General features: G+C 44.6%; 4 protein-coding genes across 7 annotated transcripts; all 4 read right to left on the bottom strand.

Moving 5' to 3' along the window:
- Positions 1-541: 541 nt before the first annotated feature.
- fblim1 (filamin binding LIM protein 1) lies at positions 542-4,301 on the bottom strand. Of its 2 annotated transcripts, none has more exons than XM_060070274.1 (8): positions 4,142-4,301; positions 3,372-3,706; positions 3,121-3,266; positions 2,242-2,335; positions 1,969-2,138; positions 1,682-1,860; positions 1,317-1,437; positions 542-1,042 (listed from the first exon to the last, which is right to left on the bottom strand). In XM_060070274.1, the coding sequence occupies exons 2-8, from the start codon at positions 3,700-3,702 to the stop codon at positions 938-940; spliced, it is 1,146 nt and encodes a 381-aa protein (XP_059926257.1). In that variant the 5' UTR covers positions 3,703-3,706; positions 4,142-4,301; the 3' UTR covers positions 542-937. The 2 variants fall into 2 exon arrangements, with proteins under 2 accessions (XP_059926257.1, XP_059926258.1); XM_060070275.1 differs by having other exon boundaries at positions 2,242-2,329.
- Positions 4,302-5,089: 788 nt separating this feature from the next.
- On the bottom strand, positions 5,090-8,511 carry LOC132471171 (transmembrane protein 82-like). Of its 2 annotated transcripts, none has more exons than XM_060070281.1 (6): positions 8,262-8,511; positions 8,084-8,156; positions 7,736-7,928; positions 7,153-7,570; positions 6,727-6,911; positions 5,090-6,260 (listed from the first exon to the last, which is right to left on the bottom strand). In XM_060070281.1, exons 1-6 carry the CDS (start codon positions 8,344-8,346, stop codon positions 6,156-6,158), a joined length of 1,059 nt encoding a protein of 352 aa, XP_059926264.1. In that variant the 5' UTR covers positions 8,347-8,511; the 3' UTR covers positions 5,090-6,155. The 2 variants fall into 2 exon arrangements, with proteins under 2 accessions (XP_059926264.1, XP_059926263.1); XM_060070280.1 differs by having other exon boundaries at positions 7,147-7,570; positions 8,262-8,510.
- A 213-nt stretch (positions 8,512-8,724) lies between these two features.
- On the bottom strand, positions 8,725-12,471 carry slc25a34 (solute carrier family 25 member 34). Its single transcript, XM_060070284.1, has 7 exons — positions 12,286-12,471; positions 11,929-11,981; positions 11,238-11,834; positions 10,037-10,102; positions 9,731-9,883; positions 9,487-9,621; positions 8,725-9,364 (listed from the first exon to the last, which is right to left on the bottom strand). Exons 3-7 carry the CDS (start codon positions 11,709-11,711, stop codon positions 9,176-9,178), a joined length of 1,017 nt encoding a protein of 338 aa, XP_059926267.1. The 5' UTR covers positions 11,712-11,834; positions 11,929-11,981; positions 12,286-12,471; the 3' UTR covers positions 8,725-9,175.
- Positions 12,472-13,201: 730 nt separating this feature from the next.
- On the bottom strand, positions 13,202-20,383 carry fbxo42 (F-box protein 42). Of its 2 annotated transcripts, none has more exons than XM_060070252.1 (10): positions 20,219-20,383; positions 18,850-19,123; positions 18,225-18,341; positions 17,831-17,965; positions 17,403-17,556; positions 17,196-17,306; positions 16,962-17,058; positions 16,444-16,500; positions 16,211-16,327; positions 13,202-14,817 (listed from the first exon to the last, which is right to left on the bottom strand). In XM_060070252.1, the coding sequence occupies exons 2-10, from the start codon at positions 19,118-19,120 to the stop codon at positions 13,795-13,797; spliced, it is 2,082 nt and encodes a 693-aa protein (XP_059926235.1). In that variant the 5' UTR covers positions 19,121-19,123; positions 20,219-20,383; the 3' UTR covers positions 13,202-13,794. The 2 variants fall into 2 exon arrangements, with proteins under 2 accessions (XP_059926235.1, XP_059926234.1); XM_060070251.1 differs by having other exon boundaries at positions 18,850-19,126; positions 20,219-20,381.
- Between the last annotated feature and the right edge of the window lie 395 nt (positions 20,384-20,778).

Here is a 20,778-nt window from a genome sequence, read left to right as displayed (position 1 = left end):
AGCGACGTCGGTTGTTTTTCTTTTTACGGGCATGCCTATTTCTAGGAACAATGTACAGTAATGTAGATCATTATGATTAAGGATCCCACCACACGTGAAGGGGATAATTTATACACATACAATATACATTTCATAATGTTGTCATGTATAAAACAATTATAACCATTTAAGATACGACAAAAAACAACCCTAGGTTGGACAAGATGATCATTTAAGTTTAAGTTCAAAATATGATCAACCTTATCGGCTCATGTTTGTGAATGATTATTTCGCTCTGTATGCCTTATTTTTTTTAATCAATTGACGAAGTCTATGTTTATTTGAGTTGCATAAGGATAAGCTGGTGGACGTCACCTAGGAAGCGCGAATGGCTGTTCAAAGTTGTAAGCATTAGCATAGTTAGTTCACGTTAGATAGGTAGTTATAATAGAAAGAGAAGCGACTTCTGCATTCTGGAACCAGCTCTGCTCGGCTATGCCTATACACTTATATTTGGTTTGAATACCCACGATCAATAAAAGTTTGAAAATAAACTCATGCATACAGAAAATATATATTAGTTTATTTTTTTTTATACAAAAGAATACCATGATTGTGATATATTCGTAAGAATGTAAAAAAAATACAATAAAAACAATGCTGTACATTTTACCATAGTGTTTTGCATAATTGTTGAATAAATATATCTGGTGCATTGTGTAATGAAATAAACAGTGCAAAATTAAAAAGTATAGGCCTAATGAAAGCATACATATTTTGTATTCTAAATTATTCATTTTGGTCATATAACCATTATCATTTCATTTTGGTCAAAAGGTTTCCATTTCAAGTTCCAGTCTTAAAATGTACAAGACAAGTCATTCACCTTTTCTTTTTTTAACCAGCATTATGGTTACTTTCTTATTTGTCACTCCTTGTTTATGATTTGATGTTATTGCTAGGCAGAAACCAGGCTCAGATGACAGTCTTTGCAAAGCATCCTCCCATCCAAGGGATGGCATCCATGTTCATTCGGATCAGGAGAGAGCTGGATGGCACAGATCTACAGAAAACAGCCCAAATAAATAAATATATAATCACAAGGTAGGGGCAATAACCTACAAGACCATTAACAAATGATTCTACTTATATATATATAAGGAGAATCCAAAACAAAATAAGGTGCATTATATAAGGAGCATTATAACAAAACTACATGATAATTGATTTTGTTTATTTCAAGATAATTCAGAAAACAATATCCAGTGTCTTTTGGGTACAAGACAGGGCATCTTGTAGCGTAGACATGGCAGAACATCTTTCCAGGTGTTACCTACCTCACAACGGTAGCAGTCCTCATGGAAAGAGTTGCCCTGGCATTCTACAGTGTAGCTATCGGTGCCGTCTTCTTTGGGAATGATCAGCTGCTTACAGGCATTACACTGGGGGGCGTATTTTCTTTACAGACCAGAACACAACAAATGGTTATATTTCACACTCACAACATCCCTTTTTATATATGGTGTCTTATAATCGGTGTTTATTTTTAATTCATTAGTTATAATGTAATTTAAAGCCTTTCCAATTACCTCCCTTTTTCAATATGGGCCAACGCATATTTCATGCAATAGGCCTACTGTAGAATACAGTATCAGAAAACACAATCAACTAGTGTGTACTGAAATGTGCTTGTGGCGGTTACCTGTAGTAGTCCTGTATGCAGTAGACTTCGCCAACCTCTCCCTGAGCAAATCTTTGCTCTCCAATTTGCTGATAACATGTTGCACATGTGAAGCATGCAGGATGGTACGTACGCTCCAGTGCACGAATCACAAGGTCTTTGATTGTGTCACCACACGCCCAGCAAAGCTCCAAACTGGCCTGATGCATAAAAATGGGATTAAAAACCACATCCATTTCAATAAAGTCTTGGTGGTATTTTCTTGACTGACGTGTAACCAACCAAACAATGTGGTAAGTGATCCTCACCTGGTAGCATTCCTCACACAGTGGGATTCCAGCTTTGTTGTAGTACAGTTTACCTGCCAGTGGGGTCTGACACTGTCTACATTGGAAACAACTGTCGTGGTAGGTCCTGTTTAAAGCCTCTATGGCAGGTTCAGCGAGGGCCACTGTCTTCCTACAGAATCCGCACAGCTCTGGAAGGAGCATTACCATAAAAACAATCAAGACAGGATCAACAGCCAAACATGTGTGTCTTGTGAAGAGGGATTGACCCGACAGGTTTTAATGCATTGTTACCGTTACTCTCCAGAATGCCGTCCACCTCAATGGGTGGGGTCCGATAGGACTGTTGGCCTGAATCGTCTCCACTAGATGGGGTCCTTTTCTGTTGCTTGAATGTATGATGAATGACTGGTTAATGACAAATGTATGACGAGTAACTGGTTACTGACACATTGAGCTGTGGATCGCCACGTCCCATTAATTATTTCACAATCAAAGATGGAACACTAATACTGCAAAGTACTAAATACTGAAAAGTGAGACATCCTGCAAGCTTATTCAATCAACAATGCTGTGTACTTTCTTTTTTTTGTACACATTTTTGATTAAAATAGCTTTTAACCTTAAAAGCCATGGACTTACAGTGCTGTTATGTAGAGCTGGCCAAACATAAACTAAGCAGTGTCTTTCTACATTTTGGTAAACAAATATCTGTATTAATATTAAATTAAAATCCATTTGAAATACATAAACATTGAGGGCTGAATATATAACCCCTGTTATGAAGGAAAGGCTGTGTGTATCCAACATTTCTTCTATAGCACTACATTGTAGTCAAAAGGTCTGGTGGATTGTTTTGCTTGCACGTATTGTTGCTATGCATTGTTTCGAGAAAACTCGCATGACTAGAATAAATATTGGTGCTGAATGTAATTCGAAAGACGGCTGTTTTTCTAGGTTTTTTTTGTAGGTTCTCCAGTAATCCCTTTTGCAGATGATCCAATGCAGTCACTGCCCAACATGAAACGACCACTATGACTTCGGAAAAAGCAGTGAGCTATAATAATTCACCCCAAAAAAAATTCAAGGGAAATGTAAATCAGCCGATCAACTTAACATAAGGAACACAGAGAAATAAACGGAGACGCACTGCCAAATGAGAGTGTGCCATACCTGACTTATCTGACTTAGTGGGTGAGCGGGTGTTGAGGGCTGAGGGGAGAATCCCTCTTTGTGAGATGCAAGCCCAGGGAGGTACACATCATCATCTTCAGAGGGCTTTGGAGACAGCAGTGCAGGAGGGGATACGGGAACGTGCTCTGTTGGGGTTTGAGAATATTTATACATAATTAACTTGCACACGTTACTCGTACAGCAAAACATATGTTCCCCCCCCCCCCCGAGCACTCCAAGTTCCCGGTTACCTTCCGGCAGGCTGTCCTTGTGCAGCCCTGCTGGTCTAACGTGTGGGTCAGTGGGACCAGTGGGGTCCGACCCGCTGGTCGCTGCAGGCGCCGTACCCCCGCTGGGCCTAAGCTCAGACGGGCTGCTGTCTTTCCGGTGTCTTTGGCCGGCCGGTCGGAAGCCGTCACCGCCGCGGGGCTCCACGCGCACGGCGGCCTGCTGCTGGTCCCAGGCCGGGGCCCGGTGGGTCTGCAGAGTGTGCTGGGGCTTGGTCAGCGTGGCTCTGTACGGAGGAGCCAGGGTGATGAACACAGAAGACACCATTCTCTTTGGTTGGGTTGCCGACGCCATGGTCCTGTGTGCAAGGGTGGAGCAGAAGAACACACAATCCTCAGGGCCTTTGAATGAGTCGTACTACACAGACACGTAGCTCCGGGGCAGTGTCTGACATGGACGGTGAAGGGGGTGAACCTTAACTGCAGGGGTCACTGCAGCAAGGCATTCGCCTGGCATGGTGGTATACATGGTTTGTGTGAGGCAAGGTTATATGCCTGCTTACACACTTGGCCAATGTTAGCTCTATAGGAGAGATAAAAACTGTAAGCTCATGTAAAGGAGTATACAAAGTTTAAAACACACACACACACACACACAACAAACAGGAAGAGAGAAAGAGAGCTCTCAACTTCAAGCAAAGATGGGTTAACAACCATACAATAACCATGGGTTTGAATCATCTGGATTCTGTTTCATCCACTCAGAGTCTAAGCCGTTACATGCCATTACATACCAGTAATGTGAGCCGATGTTAGATTTTCCTCTCCTTTCGTTTCCCACTGTATCCAAACACTTCTGGTTTGGTTGTGTGTTTTCCCTCCTAGGCCGTCAGAGTACTATTACTGTGGTGGAAAGGACTGCTATCTACAAAAAGCCACTCCTTTTCCTTCTGTAGCGCCCTCCCCAACTCTCTTCTGCTGACCCCTCCTCCCTCCCTGGCTGACTGACAATACCTCTCTCCAGCCGTAAAAGGTGAACAGTTAATCTTTCGCACAGTGCAGTAAAAGCATGACACATGAAAACGGTATGAGAATCTTAGGCAGGCAAACACAGCCTGTTAAAGAAAAAAAATACTAGTCTGCAATAAGCTGTTGTGCAATAAATCATGGCTATGTAGTCCAAAACCGTAATCAAATAAAGATATCAGAGAAGGCAGCGTTTATGAGTACTAAGGAACCCACAAGCACACAAACCAACACACATTTATGTCTTTATAGCCAACAGGATGTGACTGTACCTGCCTTTTACAACAACAATCTAGCAAAACCTCTCTCGTTTTTTTCTCTTCTCTTTTCTGTTCCTCTCTCACTCTATTGTTCTGTCTGGCTTATTTTCTCTACCTCCCTCATTGCTTTTTTTTCTCTTTCAATTCTGCATTTCTCCTTTTCCTTTTTTTCCCCTCCCACCACAATTCATCACTTAGTTCTCAAGCGTGACTCTTTATCAGTATCACATGCATCGCTGTTGTTTTGTCCTTCTGCCATACAACAGGGACATTCAACAGGCGGGCCATCACAAAAAAAAGCCTTATCATATTATGGATCCTAACTCCGGACAAACCTTTGAGCTCAAACTGTAAATGGACAGCGCCATTGTAGTGCAGTGAATCGTGGTATTGTGCAAGGGAAGATGGTGGTTGTAAGAGCAAAATGTGCAGGGAAAATAACAGGCAGTGGCCGAGTGGGAGAGCAACCAAACATCTGCTTTATTGAGTTTGAAGTCCTGCACTGAATGGTTTAGTTCTGCTGATTAGCACATATTTTTTATTGCAGCATTGTTTTTACTTTTTTTTTTTTTACTTGAACCCACTTCTTCTCAGAGCTTCTCCTACAGTTTGGATCCAGTGTGAGAGGCACTTGGAAGTCCATGTGCAACGAACACAAATCAATAAATACATAGATTAAACGATATTTTAAAAAAAATCAATTGCTTTTAAAAGGGAGAAATGGTAAAGAATGGGGGAGAGGGGGGTGGGCGAGGGGGTCGCGGGGGAGAGAGGGTTAACCAGAGAAGGGGGGGAAACAGGATAGAGGGAAGGGACGGTGGCGGGAAGGGGGAGGTTCGGGGCTCTGTGTTGTTCCAGGGTCTAGGGGAATGGAATGCTGCAGTGATGTCACGGCTGCAGGAGGGGGCATGCCTAATAATGACACAATCCCCACAGTTCTCCATGCCCTTCCCCCCATAACTCCAGGTTTCATCTGCCTCTCGGAGAAATAGGAAGGCAGGAGCAGTGTCTTCACGTTTCACGACGTACGTCAAGCATCGGCCGAAAAACCAACATGTATTCGTTTTTGGCCAAAGGGGGATAACAATGGGGATTTGTAACTCAAGGTCAAACTGTGGAAAATAGAAGAAAGGGCGTGAAATGAACCGTCAGACTGAACAAAAGAATCGTTGCGCGTGTGTGTAAAAGTTCATGAGTTCTCGGTTCGAGTCAAGAAAACCACTGTTGTAGGGACAACCCATATGCCACATTTGTTCTCATGCACTCCAATTTGCTGGAAGACTGAAACTGAAAGAGTAAGAAGCATTGGGATTTTGTTTAAAAGTAATGTGTATTAGTAAAGCTACTCATTGCTCCAAACAACAGGGAGAAATACAAATAAGTGTGAGTCACTCCAGAACAAAAGGCTAAATATAATAATACAAAAAGTGTTATTTGTTCACATTCCATGTGAGAAAAAATGTTTGAACAGTGAGGTAGACAAGATCCGTCTCAGCCCATCTCCAAAAAGCTAGGTGCGTGTCTAAGAGCCGTCTGATGGTATCTTGGGTGCTCTGCCCTTTGCTGAGCTTGTGGATCTGGAGTTATAGTTTCGTGGACGAATGTCTTTGTCGTCGTCTTCTTCCTCCTGAAGGAACAAGAACAATGAGAAAAACATTACACTCATTGCGATTGTATGTTTTGTCACAGAATCCAGAGAACAGGGACCCTGGGCGCGGATCAAAAAATAAATGAAATATTTTACGAATAGTACGAAAATATAATATATTGAATACAGCCATCTCCACTTTTTAAATAATTCCCTCATAAACAAATTAAAAAGGTTTTGTTAATGCTAGGCTATGTATCCTGCTCTTGTAAATATGTTAAGTGATAGCCTGAAAGTGATTCATGAACATATATATCAAGCTCCTATTAATGGCTGCGTCTCTGTTACAGCAGATCATTTGATATAGGTTTGAGCTATTATTGATGTCCCACTATACTCCGTGTTTGCTTCCATGTCTGTGGTCCCCCTCCCCCTTTGTTGTAATGAGATCTGCCCCCTCGACAGGGACAGTAAGAGAGAAAGGGCTGTAGGGGTCTACGCAGACCTTTAACAGAGCCGCGATGAGGTCCTGGGAGGACAGCAGACACACGGCTTCCCCGAGGAACGCGATGAGGACCTGGAGCATGTCGGACCAGTGGCCCACGGTCATCATGAGCACGGTCAGGGATCCCAGGCGCAGGACCACCGAGCGCAGCAGAACCTCGAGTCCGGAGTGCCGCTGGCGTTCCTCTGAAAGAGGGCCAAAGTGAGGAGAAGAGCACGAAAAAGGGCATTAAAGAAAAGTATCTACCTCTGGCAAATGTATATTAGAACCCACCAGCACACGCACGCGCACACGCACACGCACACGCACACACACACACACACACACACACACACACACATAAAAGCTAACACACATGAAAACACACACACACACATACACACACACACACACACACCAGGCAATGAATATAACGCTCACCATCACCTTGGATGTATGCTACCAGCATAGCATAGCATAGAGTCAGAGGTGTCCACAACTTCAGAGCACCCGTTAGAGACAGGAAGTGGTCATACACAGTGGATATGGCGGCGAAAGACGCTACGGCGAAGGCCAGGATGACGCCCCTCTGCAGAGAGGCTAGAATGGAGTGTCCAGAGGTGAGGAGGCTAATGCATTTGCCACAGTAGCGTTCTTTGCTGTGCAGCGGGTACAGTTTCTCAACATGCTTCCACAAACTTTGGCAGATCCTTGCCAGTGCCCAGCTGAGGCCTGCCGCCAGCAGTAGGCCTAAAGTGCTGTTTACTGCCCCCTGCTGGAGAAAGCCGAGAGTGGCGGTGAGGCAGCAGCCCAGGGAGAACTGACACTGCACCAAGAGCAGCTGGGGTCCTCTGCTGGAGCTGTCCTGGAGACACGCAGAGTGGAGCGGGTTGCAGTTTTGAAATGTTATAAATAAATAAAATATATGTGTTTCAAAGTGAAATGTTACAGATGAACTCTGATATTCCTTAAGTGTATGTAAACAAAGCCTTAACTTTCAACACACGTTGCCATGTAAGTCAGAACGCACCTGTCCTGCGGTGATCCCTGCCGACGCTGCCCGGAGACAGAACTCCAGGATTATCAGCGAGGAGACACGCGGGCCCACCTGGGACAGCAGGGCGGCCAGGCACCAGTAATGTATCGCTGTCCTCCACTGTTCCAGCAGAGGTCTGCCTCCAGAAGAAGATTTCTGTGTCTTATCTTTTCCCCCATCAGAATCACTATTCACAGAGAGAACCAACGCTTTAGTAGTTCACCGCCAGAATTACTTTTCACAGAGAACAAACGCATTAAACATCATGATCAACCGACACATGATGTCGTTTCGAGGAAAATGTCAGTCCAAAAAACGATTGGACTAAAATGTCACACTGACCTGCATGCTTGGAGGAAGAAGTACACTCTCATCACATTACAGAGGACTGTGATTCCACATGCGCCCACCACACCTACACAGATAATAAAGCCCCCAGGATGCAAGGTTAATATCCCACTGTAAAGCTTAGAACTGAAATAGTTAACGCGTTTTATGATTGACAACAGGTCTAACTTACCTTGGATGAAAGAATCGATTGAAATTGAGTGAAAAGGCAACCATTCAAAAGCGCCCACAAATAGGGAGAAAGGTGAAAACATCATTTCCTTGCGGTAAGCGATCACACAGTACTTTACGACATAAGTCACACAATAGACACGAGTATGTGAATTGCGCTAGGTCCAACATGTATCCTTCGGAATAGATTTGACATGCTATCTCCGTCCGCTTCCATGTTTAAATTCCAAAGGTCAGACACACATAGGTTGTTATCCTATTCATTTCCTGATGAACGACACTCCTCTCCAGTGATTACTAGGCAAATAAAGATGCTCCATTCATTCGTTTTTTCCGTCTTAGAACTACAGTATACTATATACATTTTTGTTCCTTTGGTTTTCCGTTCAAAGATACCATGGGCCATTACAACGGTTTTAAAAAGTTAGGTCTACTCTAACATGAAAATAAATTCGACGAAATGCAATTGTTCAATAATATTTTCCTTTATTAGCTTAGTTAAAAGACTTCAGTTGACAGTTTTCAAAAAAGTACTACATTAAAAACAGACATCTCCATACATACAGGTAATACATTCAATGTGTTAGGCGTGGACAGCTGAAAGCCCCAGAGTGAGCAAACATTGAGACAAAACACGGAGATGGTTAAGTGAAATGGATATGCTTTTTGGTTTTCCCAAACTCCTTTATAGTGTTAAAGTGTGTAAAGTTAAAAAACTTCTAAGCCATCCAACCCGTCAACTTTATGAGGTATATCATATTGGACACAACAACTTAATGTCCTGGAGTAACCAACAGGGGTGTTTTCATAAGTCATTGCAAAAGGCATAGATTTTCATAAGTGAGGTTTTGTCAATTCTATTCTCGTTCTTGAAGGAGCTCCTTGATCGCTGCCCTCCCCCCTAACCTGATGGGGTTAGCTTCTTCCCATGGATAGGTCGACCGGGTAGGTTGAGTGCCTCATCATATCCCAGAACAGCATGCTCAGTGTTGTGTGAGGGCCCAATCGAAGGAAAACAGGCCCTATGCCTTTATACAAGCCAAACAGGCCCTCGGCCCTCACCACCTTCAGGAAACAGTCAGTAAAGCCGCTGTAGTGCCGACCCTGAAAGGAGAAACCAGACAGACCCGTGATTAGACACTATTAGAGAATCCATCATCCACAAATACACCAGCGACTCCTGCAATAGCAATACAACAGCGGCGTTGGCCATCACTCAAACCCACCCTACGAAGCTCGTCCACTGGTTGGTTGTAGAGCCGCGTGCTGATGACATCAAAGGGCGTCATGGTGATCGTCACGGTGACGCCACTGATCATGGCGGCTGTCAAAGCAATCAGCCAGCTGTTGGGACTAAACCACTGAGAGGGCAAAGGAGAGAGATAACAGCCAGTTAGACTTTGCCCACCCCTTCACCCTCAGTGGCTGCCCCTGTTGCACGTCTTGGATGGTCCGTCGGCTCACACGTACCTGGGCATGTGACACCCATTCTTTCGCAGAGCTGAAGGTTGCGAGTTGAGCAGCTGAACCCACCATGACCCTTGGTACAGCCCCATTCACTCCCCTCCACAGTCCAATGATACCTTCCCTTCTATAAATAGTTGCAAAGGCGCTGGATACACCCTGAAATAAACAAAAAGTTAAAACAAGTACTTTGTACATTCGGAAAGATACATCTTTGATGCAGTATATTAGGGAAGCAATTAATGATCGGATACCAATTAATGATTATGGGGTGATGTAATGTTCATGGATGATAGATGATCGATGCCTTACTTGATGATTATGCTGGTGGCCCACTGCAATGGTTTGGACAGTCTGTGCTTGCAAATGAGTTTTCACCTTATGAAAAACAATGCAGACAAACACTGTTAATGGGTTCAGCCTAGTGTAAGTCTCATTGTATTGTTACGTTCCCGGTTACATACTACACAGCGTACTAAACCCTGCTTCTATTCCTGCAATATTTGGACAAAGTTCAGACTCTGCTGGCAGGTTTGACGCAACAGCCAACTCGGTGGCTTATGTAACTGGATAGGGCATTTCTTTGTAAATAAATACAAATGTGCTCTCCACACACAGTTAACAGTTTAGGATTGTATTTCATCTCATGTTGCACCCTGTCCCTAAAGGAAGTTGGATAGAAGGTGTCCACATGAGTCAGTCATGTAACCATAGTTTCCATCTCACCTTACACAAACACACATTTCAAATTCCTGGTTGATCCTACTTCTGGCATAAACACAGCACACATATTTTCCTTGCTGTCGAATAAATATACTCCAAAAGTTGCAGGGTTGTTTAAAATTACATGTGTGGATCTATTTATACGCCTTGACACCTTGACCCGCATCATGTTTCCGTAACATTGAGAAAGGTGACACAGAAACTTTTATGTAATGACAGTTGGGGAAGGAAAACACTAGCAGTAGCAAAGAATGTGTCAACATAAAATATTACAGATATCGTAAATAGAAAATCGGCTGTAAATATTGCCTCCATTGATCAATTTAATTAATTTAAATTAATTTAAATTATTGTAAACTTATTACTTTAAAAGTAATAGAATATGAATAGAAAACAATATAAAAAAAATGGGGACAGCAGGGACTTAAAAAGGCATATAGGAAAAATAAAGGGGCATAACAGTTCAATGAGGGGGAGTTTGATTCCAAGCCACAAGGTTCTAGGTGGAAACACAAGTTTGAACACAAAATTGAAATTTATACAAAAGTCGCTGTGGATAAAAGCGTCTGCTAAATCACTGAATCCAAATTCAAAATCTACAAAAAAAATAATCTGTTCTGAAGTCACGAATGAAGTCCTAACAAGCAATGGCTAGTTATGACTTCATTTGAATTACTCGAACAAAATAAATATTTTTGTGTGTGTTGCATTTGACTGCCATGGTACAAGGTTGTACATCCTGTCCGTCATATCTATGGAAAAATAAAAAGAGAAATTCCCAAATGCTCACCAGATAGGCAGGAGAGGCGATAAAGGCCCCCAGTGCACCAGCCGCGGCCCCTGAGAGCAGACTCCCTCCATGGACGCTGGTGAACCCTGAGGCCTCGCAGTACGAGTAGGATCCCAGCCTCACGCCGTTCATGAGGCCCTGGTACATCAGGCCCACCGACAGCCCCTTCTGTAGGCCCCGGATCCCGTCCGTGCGCGCCACCATCCACAAAGCCTGGAGGGCCCCGCGGTAGTGTCTCTGGTAGGAGCCCCACGCCTGCAGCTCTCCCTGGAGCTGCAGGCGGGTCTTCACCACCTCCAAGGGGTTGGTGAAAACGCACGCCCCGCAACATGCCAAGGCACCCAGGGCAAAGTCCAAGGGGGGCCAGACGGCCGGAGGCGTGGGTGAGGAGGTCAACAGTACCCCGGATACAGCTGGGGGGGCCATGAAGGCAGAGTCTTTGGGGGAGTACTTCATGAGCGGAGTGCTGGTCATCCCTGAGACGGATGAAGATTTATGAAGAGAGGCTTAGAGTAGAGAGCTAGCTGCCATCATCTCTCAGGACTGATTGATGCTTCTATTGCAGGCCACAACATCTTCATGGATTGCTGGCTGTATCTGTGAGATTGGTTATAGGAATGCATAGACAAAATTACTTTTGTTTATTGGGAGATTACACAAACAATTTTCGTTGTATTGCTCTTAAAAGTACCTGAGATTAAGGACATCAATTTATTCTTGTGGCAGATAAAATCCAGCAGAAATCTGTTGGAGGAAGAAAGAAGTTAACATTTAAGTTCAGTGGTTACCTTTTCGCTGTATAATATTTCGGCATTGATTCATAGAGGCACTAAACACCCTATATAATTACATACACACATAGAAAAAACATTATGTGCCTCCGCAAGCAAAAAAAAAAGAGGTGGAAAAACTGCCCTGTCAAGCTTCCCAAACGATAAGTTTAAGCAAGCATTACACAATGTTCTAGCAATTAACACACCCATTCATAGTCATTTTATTACAAAATGGAAACATCTTCTGAATGACATTGCCTTAAATAAAAACTTACCGTGGACCTTTAGGTAGTATTTTTCCTCTCTTCCTAATCTAACATTGTAAACATGTGCCCGCCTCACCGCATTCATTGTCTGAGTCCCCGCCCCCAGTCTTCTGCTACAGCCAATACCGAGGAAGCCCTGTCTGTCAGAACACCACAACCCCCGTTCTGAACGAATCGGTCCTGCTGCGGCTGCCCAATGCCACTTTGGTCATAGAGCCTCTCTGGGTTAAAGGTTATTGTTGGTCAGATTGTATAGGCCGAAGTCCCTCGAAGGAGACTGCGCCGACAGATAATTATCCTTTAATTATCTTTGATATGACGTGGTCAAATAAGGAAGATCATTGCACTCCAGTTTTGGAATCCGGTTTATTAATCCATACGATTGCAAGCATAGCGTCTTTGCCACGTATGCATTCTAAGCATCGATGTTATTATTGTTCCATTTAACGTAATTTGAGTGTTAATTGTCGCGCATTGCAGATTACTAATGCATTAAACTGCAGCACTCTCGCTTGCATTCCTTTGAAACATGGTTTCCAGACTGTCAACCCAATCTTTCCAGGTCTGAAGAATATGCAAAGTCCAATGTTTAGACAATAACACAGCATGGCCGAATGAAAGTGCTGTTGTTGACCTTCATGGGCTTACGATTTGATTTATGTTACGAATGGTAAGAAAACGCTTATTTTCGCACGTATTCATAATAACCAACCACCCTTTTTTGGGGTCATCTCGTGGCCAAAGACCAGGTATTGTTTTGATTGATTTTGGATTACCCTATGTGCAATATGCACAATAACCACTAGAGGCTGACGTTGAGCTTTATAAATACTACCAGCGAGAACAACAAAACACGTCCAACTAAAACATGCTAATTTCTTTTGATTTAAAATAGACAGTAGACATGAAACCCAAAATGACAGAATCAGGTAAGACATTGAGGCCTTTATTGTTTGACTATGTTTATAGTACAATGCAACATCTCTTACCTGCCATGGCACCCTACACATTGAACAACCACCATGCTCACACAACACATACACTCAAGTTTCCAATGTAAACAATGCAGGCTTTAAGTGTGATAAAAAAGCAAGGTAGTCCTCAAGGTTTCCCCAGTTTTCCTTCGCCTAACCTTTCCTCTAGGAATTTGAGGCAGGGCGGGACACAAACGTCTTTTGGGCAAGTCCTGTTCACTCGTACCACTGTGGGCTCCGCTCGTAAGGAAAAAAAACAAAACTGCGAACTCCCGTGCACACAAAATCAAATGGGAACACGCATTCTAACAAAATGGTTGATCTTAAAGTGTGGGTCAATTTAAGTTCCGCTAAAACGTGACAGTGGGCCGAAGGGGTTAAAGAGAGTCGGAGATGGAACACCTAATTATGATAGTGTACGGTTTCATAATCCTTGATAACAGAGAAAGGCCTTGTGTGTCGATAACCCCCCGTGCTTCCACAGAGGGTGGGGGGGTGGGGGGGGGGGGGGGGGGTGGTTGGCTCGCCTGTCTGCGGGCTGGCACTACCTTTTAGCGCGCACAAAGTACAAGGCGTTGGTTTTCGGGTAGTACTTCACGTTCTGCTTCTTGTCCATCAGTCCACCGAAGATAATGAGCTCCCCCCGGCCCTGGACCACCGTGTGCAGGCTGGTCTCGGGCGGGCCGGTGACCGCCGCGGGGCTCCCGCTGCCGTACACCCTCCAGGACACCACCGCCACCGGCTTGGCCCGTGACACGTCCAGGACGTACATCTGCATGGGCTTGCAGTTGAGCGACTGGTACAGCGGCTTGCCCACGTTCAGGCTCTGGGGCGGGTGGTGGCCCAGGCGGCGCGCGATCGGCGGGATGGCGTGTCCGTCGGCCCCGGCGACCTGCGGGGGACTGGAGGACGACGACGGCGGCGGCGTCGTGCCGGAGGGGGGCGCCGTGGCCCCGCCCCCGTTGACCCCCCCCGCCTGGAGGAGGGGCGACGAGGAGGGGGACAGGTTCTTCACGGCCTCCAGGCCCCGTCGTAAGGCGGCGGGGGACACGGCCCCGGGGGGGGTGCACGGGGACCCGCTGGGGGGGGTGTGCACCCCGTTGGTGCTGGCCCCCTCTGGGGGGGGCGCGGCGGAGGGGGGGGACTCCCAGCCATAGTCCGATGCGGCGGGCAGGTGGGGGTGGAGCGGCGGGGAGGCGGCCTGGCCTGGGCTGGTGCGGGCGGAGGAGGAGCCGTTCAGCAGCGGGGGCAGGGGGGGGCTGTCGGGCCCCTGCGACGGGGAAGGCTGCTGGGAGGAGGACGGGCTCCCGTCTCTGGTGCTGCCGCGGCCTGAGGGCCGGGGCCTCAGGGTCCCCCAGCGCCCGTTGACGCAGGGGGCCTCCTCGATGGTGCCCAGGACCAGGCCGGCGGCCCCGCTGCGCACCGGGGAGTGGGAGCGTAGGGAGGGGGGCTCGTTGCCCAGGGGGCCCGGCGTGGCACTTATGGGGGAGGGCCGGGAGTTGAGGCTGGGGCTGAGGGGGGCCCGGCCAGACGGCGCCTGGGAGAAGACCACCACACACTGGCCCACCTAGAAGGAAGAACGGACGATGACGACGGAAAGCGGGCGGAGTGAAAAGAGGCACAGTAATACAACAGCAAAGGGATTCACAAATATGTTGCCATGGTAATACATGAGATATAAGATTGTGGTGATAGTAGACTACATCATTTTAATATAAAAAATTATTTAATAATAGCCATGCAACTAAATACTGAGAAGTGGGATGGAATTGGGGTACCAGCATAATACTGTAATACAATGTGTTTTTTCTAACTGTATTAAAAAAAAAAATGTATATGCCATGGAATAAAGTCAACATACATTTTAATATTGATAACCGATTTCTTAAACTAAAAATAAAAATAAAAGTAGAAGGTAATGACCGGCATAAAACAAAACATATCTTTACGCAACAAATATTTCTGCGTTTTAATAATCGTAATAATACAGCATAAGAGCGATTCTGCAGTCATAGCCAGTGCGCACTGGAGAATTCTGCGTACCAACTCAGTGTTCAAGCTTTGGTAAAGTGATAAGATAAAATGAAACTGACACTACTAGCTGGAGGATGGCGCCATCAGATTCTCCCTCGCCCAAAGCTAATTCACTTTTATGTTCTCACTGTGGCCTGAATGCAGCAGAAGCAAACACTCACCCGGCAGGCTGTACTATGTACTATATACTAAAAATAAAAATATATAAAAGTAGAAGGTAATGACCAGCATAAAATATGCCATATTGGATAGATCCAGATAAAGTATTGAACTGGGATATTATTATACATTATAGGGTAATTACAGTTTTATAATTAACCTATAATATAAAGTTGTAATATCAGCATCTGCCCCAAGGGATGTGATGTTGTGAAATTATGGGATGACAAATGTCATTTGTTTGGCCACAAGACAAATAAATCACTTGTTTGCGAGGCCATAGCATACTGATCATCTTCATATTGACATAAAGTGTGAAAAACATCACTCAGAGTTGAGGAAGAAAAGTGAACACCTCATAATCAAAACCCTTTGTTAAGAATACTCTTAATGACATGTTCTAAACTGAATCAAATAGGAAACAAACTGATGTATCGGACAGTTGCTGGTGTTACTTCTTATGTTATTATATTTGAGGGCAGGAGGGATATTTGTATTTAATTTCTGAGGGATAGGCAAAGGCATGGGTAAGAGGGCTGGGTAAGAAATCACATTGATTATTTTTGCGGAACAAATGTGTTTCCGTTTTAATAATCGAAGGTTAATAATACAGCATAGCCAGTGCACACTGGAGAATTCTGCGTACCAATTCAGTGTTCAAGCTTTGGTAAAGTGATAAAAAATAATGAAACTGGCACTACTAGCTGGAGGATGGTGCCATCAGATTCTCCCTATCCTTGGCCTGTACACAGCAGGATCTTACTCACCCTGCAGGCTGGGTGACACCACAGCTCTGGAGCTCCGTGGTCGTCGTTCTCCACCTGCAGCTGCTGCCAGGTCCACGGAGACACCCCCATGTGGAGGAGCCAGGCGTCCTTCAGGAGCTGAAAGGGAGGAGACGCACAGCAACGACACACAGGGGTCATCAGGCTGCCTCCGGGTGCGTTGGGGAATGACGACAGGGTACAAGGAACTCTGAGCACGTGGGATGGAAACGTACCGCGTTTGGGCCACCGCAGCCCCCCAGGATGAGCAGAGTTTCCTTGTCGATGACAATCTAGAGACGGAGAAGACATTGGTAAAGACTCAGTTGATGATACGGGAAAAAGGAAACATGAACAATTTAGTTGGGATACAAGACCCGTCGTGCTTCGATTTTTGTCCAAAAATCATATTCGAAGTTCGTTTGTTTATTAATATTAATATTCGAACACATTTGAATATTTATTAATAATATTTTGACCATCAAATGCCTTCAGTAAGACCTGGATCGCTGTCTAATCAATACTTCATTCACTGCCTCTTCCGTGGTCATTACAATATTATGAATAGACTGCGTCGGGTTCTCCGACGTCTCTCCCTCTTGGCCTGCCCATAACAGGTTTGAATATTAAGGGCTGCCTAATATTCGTTCGAATTTTGATTTATTTTTTGATATTCTAATTATATTCATATAATGAAGTTCGAGTCAAAGCCCTAATACGAGTTAATTCTGTTCGACTGTTGGAGCCTCCTTACTTGAGACTGGCCTCCTCTGGGATGCGGGCAGGGTCCAGATATGGCCGGCTTGGACCAGGACCACTGCTCCAAATCCAACACCCACACTTCGTTACTCCTGATGAGGGATATGCAGAGAGCAAGGCAAGAGAGGGAATTACACCAACCATTGTTCATACATGGATCAGCAGGTTACAATAGGAGCATTCATGTCATTGTGGAGACGCATTCACAAAACAAACACGAAGAGCATACATTTGCCGTGCTCCTAGCGAGCCCCCAAACACCACCATGGTGTTGCCGATCACAGAGGAGGAGTGTCCAGCCATTGGTGGGGGGCCGTGGGTCGTCACTATGCAATTCCACCTGGTGTTGAAATAGAATGCATGAAGCTGAAGATCAAGCAAAAACAACAGGAAATGGGAACCTGAGGGACTGAATTAGAACATGGCGAGCCCCTACCAGTTTTTAGAGGGCGAGTAGGTGTGGATTTCATCAAAGAACCTCTCTGGCTGATGGAGCGGGTAAGGACTGGGGCGGGTCCAGCCACCGAATAGCACTAGAAGGTCTTTGTGCATCACTAGGGTGGCTCCCGCCTTTGGAGATGGGTATGAGCCTGTGTGGAAGGACAATGGACACGTTCTGCTGAAAAAGAGCCATCTGAACGCATACACTGATAAAATATGGGCTGTTTGGAAAATTAATGAAATACTAAAATTACATTTTAAAGAGACAGTGATTGAGGGGAATATTTAGAATAGTTCTCCATCGCTATTTCTTTGCTACTAACACAGTTTGTGCTAACAAACAGCACCTAGTCCTGTGACTCAGCATTTCTAGTTTTGCCTTGCATAACTGCGGTCACGAAAGTGGTACCATTAGCCTGGTACCTGAGGCTAAAGGACGAATCCACTCTTTGCTGTTGAGGTCAAGTCTCCACAGATCATTGAAGGCAGCATTGCAGCTACTCTGTGTGCAACCCCCAAACACATACATGGACTGGTTGGAGTCATAATAACATGCACCTGGAACAAAGACAAAACAATGCATTAATAATATATAACCTGTCAAAACGCTAAAGGTTATATTTAATTGTGTCTTTCAAAGTTCCTTTGGTCATAATAAAAAGATTTGCATAGATTCTTGGTTTAATGCAGATTCAGAATAGGTAGCATAGATACATCGTTTACAAAGTTTAAGTGTTTAACTCAAAGCCAACTTTATAACAGGTCTGAGAAGCAATTAATTTGATTGGCATCATAATAAATCATAGAGCATACTGACTGTGTGAGAAACGTTGAGTGATAGGTGTTCCAGGATATGGGTATGTACGACTTTCCCACTGAATGTTACCCTCCTGAATTGCCCTCAGGAAACCATGGTAACATTGATGAGCAACGCCTAGCAAGAAAAGGAGTAAGAAAAGTTTTAGTACTATCAATTGCAGGCTAATGTTGGATCCAGCCATCGTACTACGTTATATCAGAAGATCTAGTTGGAGACGGTACAGAGCATGGACCAGAAAACAAATTTTTACGGAGATTTCTACCAAAGACAAAATAATTTGCAGGATTGGATGATGCATTCAGGAGAGGATGTTTATGGGTGTATTTCTACAGTGGCCAGTCTACACGATGTTGATCTGAAACCTTTACACACACTTTTTTACAGTTTCCTACTGCTGGCCGATTTTGTGTTGGCCCGTCTCCAGCAACATGATCAAACCAATATAAAGTGAAATAAACGCTTTTTTTATTCATCTAAAGTCTCGTTTGTGAGCCTATCTGCAGGGTATCAATTGAATAGTATAAGCTTTTTTCTTTTGACCGTATGTACCATAAAATGAACGCATGATTGGTTGATCAGCTTTTGGGGTCTATAATAATACATAGAGATAAGAAAGCTGTACCTTTGATGAGGCGATACCATTGCTTGCAAACCAGCGCAGCAGTCTTGTGCTCCTGGTACGGTGAGAGGAAGGACAGGATGTACTCTAAAACCTCCTCTGGTAGTTCCGACATTGTTCTCCTCCCTTTGGCACCACATTCTGGGTCGATCTCGTGATTGCTGGACCCCATCTTTTGATCTACTTCTCCCGCTTTCACAACTGGCTCCTCTCCATCTTCCTCGGTATCCATGGCAACAAAGTATCCATCCTCAGTTTCAGAGGTGCGGGACATTATCTGCTGTAATATGGTTGAAAGACATGCAAGTAATTAATTTACAAAGATTGAGGACGAGGATCAAACATTTATATTTCTGCGGTTTGGTATGAAACCTTCATCTTCCAGCTACATTAAAGCTTGGTCGAAGGACCTTATTTTTTAAACCTTCCTTTTAGCTACATGATAATACCTCTCCGACCTACACCATGATTTTCAATATGTTTGTATATATTGTTTAAATAGTTTTGAGTGGACTGACATACTGTATGCAATTACATACGTCAAGAAAAATCAATTACTTCCTTGTCAAGAAACGTCACTGAGTAGGTTAGACATTTAAAACAATCAATTGCTTTCTATAAAGAACAAAAAAAATGCATAGCAAGCATTTGCGAGCTAGTTCACCCGACTGTAGGCCTGTGAAGCACTATCATCTTTTAACGATGTTGGAAGGCTGTAAATATACATCTGACTTGGGCTCACCAGGTCCAAATCACACCCTCAAAAGGAGTTGTAACACGGTACATGTTGCACCTGAACTATAGTCATAGTAACCATGACCAGTAAACATACCCAGTAAAACAATGATTATAGGGTTCCCACTGCACATTTTGAAGTGAAGATGATCCATTTCGTTTTTAACTATAACAACACTGACTAATGTCAGATATCCATCCCAGCCATCAGTGTAGTACACCTTACTAGTCATCTTCACTAGAACACACAGTTCAGAATGGAGGTACCAGTATTAATGACAAACGCTAACAATGCTAAGAAACCAGTTAGCAGACAGCAGAATCTCTCATGGATTTAGAGATCGCAGATGTCCCCATATAAATGAAATGACACATTGAAAAGACACGTCCCCTGCCATACTAGGCCACCGCCACGACTATGAAACATGACACGTTATCTATGGAATAAAAATCGCAGTTTCATGGTGGCTAACGTTAGCGTGCTAGGCTGCAGTGGATAATCTTTGCTAGTTGGAAAACAGCTAGCGTTAAGCTAAGGCTTCTTCCACATGATTAGCCTCCCTGACGTCCAGTGGACCCGTCAGACTTTATGTGCAATACTAGCATGCATCTATAACATAACAGCAATAACATGTACCGTGGTTTTAGACTTGATCTTTAATCGGATACGAGATTTCAGCCTTCCTCTCCTCCTCCCCTTTATCAGCTTTGGTGTTGCATCTGCACACTCCAAACATTCGCCATCTTCAGTGGAGGCATCGGCAGCTCTATCAGCTGCACCACGTCCTCCGCACCACCAGAGGCAGCAGCACTGCGGTGGGCTTCATGAAATTGGGCTGTTTGATTTGATGGGCCCCTTTGCAAAGGTCGCCACAGCAGGGGGGACGGCCCCAAGGGGGGGGGGGGGGATTCGGAGAGATGAGATGCCTTTTAGTATATTGAACACTTTGGATTCAATTATTTGTATTATTATTCTTTCAAAATTGCTAAAGAATGTCCAATATTTTTCAAAAGCCAGATCATCGCAGCAGCTTCATGGGATATGGAGCGCGCGGTCAGAACGGCGGGCTCAGTTTCCAGGACAACAGGTGTTACACCGAATTCTGCGAGTTGCGACCCGTCGAAATGTGTGACCCCAGAGGGCGCTGTTGCACATTTTCTGCAACATGCACGAGTTTGAAGCAGGACTCGGAATGG

The sequence above is a fragment of the Gadus macrocephalus genome, chromosome 13, assembly GCF_031168955.1.
Source record: "Gadus macrocephalus chromosome 13, ASM3116895v1".
NCBI lineage: Eukaryota > Metazoa > Chordata > Actinopteri > Gadiformes > Gadidae > Gadus > Gadus macrocephalus.
The sequence above is the reverse complement of the archived record's forward strand: the minus strand, read 5'-3'. Positions and strand labels throughout refer to the sequence as shown.

Coding starts and splice junctions, on each gene's coding strand:
- fbxo42 (XM_060070252.1), bottom strand. CDS start 19,120: ATGTCCCGCACCTCTGAAACTGAGGATGGATACTTTGTTGCCATGGAT. Junction 17,966..18,224: donor CACTCAACGTTTCTCACACA/GTCAGTATGCTC, acceptor TCTTTGTTCCAG/GTGCATGTTATTATGACTCC. Junction 17,557..17,830: donor GATTCGTCCTTTAGCCTCAG/GTACCAGGCTAA, acceptor CCTTCCACACAG/GCTCATACCCATCTCCAAAG.
- LOC132471171 (XM_060070280.1), bottom strand. CDS start 8,346: ATGATGTTTTCACCTTTCTCCCTATTTGTGGGCGCTTTTGAATGGTTG. Junction 7,929..8,083: donor TTCTTCCTCCAAGCATGCAG/GTCAGTGTGACA, acceptor CTCTGTGAATAG/TGATTCTGATGGGGGAAAAG. Junction 6,261..6,726: donor TCATCGCGGCTCTGTTAAAG/GTCTGCGTAGAC, acceptor TTGTTCCTTCAG/GAGGAAGAAGACGACGACAA.
- fblim1 (XM_060070274.1), bottom strand. CDS start 3,702: ATGGCGTCGGCAACCCAACCAAAGAGAATGGTGTCTTCTGTGTTCATC. Junction 2,336..3,120: donor CACTAAGTCAGATAAGTCAG/GTATGGCACACT, acceptor CATACATTCAAG/CAACAGAAAAGGACCCCATC. Junction 1,043..1,316: donor AGGACTGCTACCGTTGTGAG/GTAGGTAACACC, acceptor TGTTTTCTGTAG/ATCTGTGCCATCCAGCTCTC.
- slc25a34 (XM_060070284.1), bottom strand. CDS start 11,711: ATGACCAGCACTCCGCTCATGAAGTACTCCCCCAAAGACTCTGCCTTC. Junction 9,622..9,730: donor AATGGGTGTCACATGCCCAG/GTACGTGTGAGC, acceptor TTGCCCTCTCAG/TGGTTTAGTCCCAACAGCTG. Junction 9,365..9,486: donor CAGTGGACGAGCTTCGTAGG/GTGGGTTTGAGT, acceptor TTCTCCTTTCAG/GGTCGGCACTACAGCGGCTT.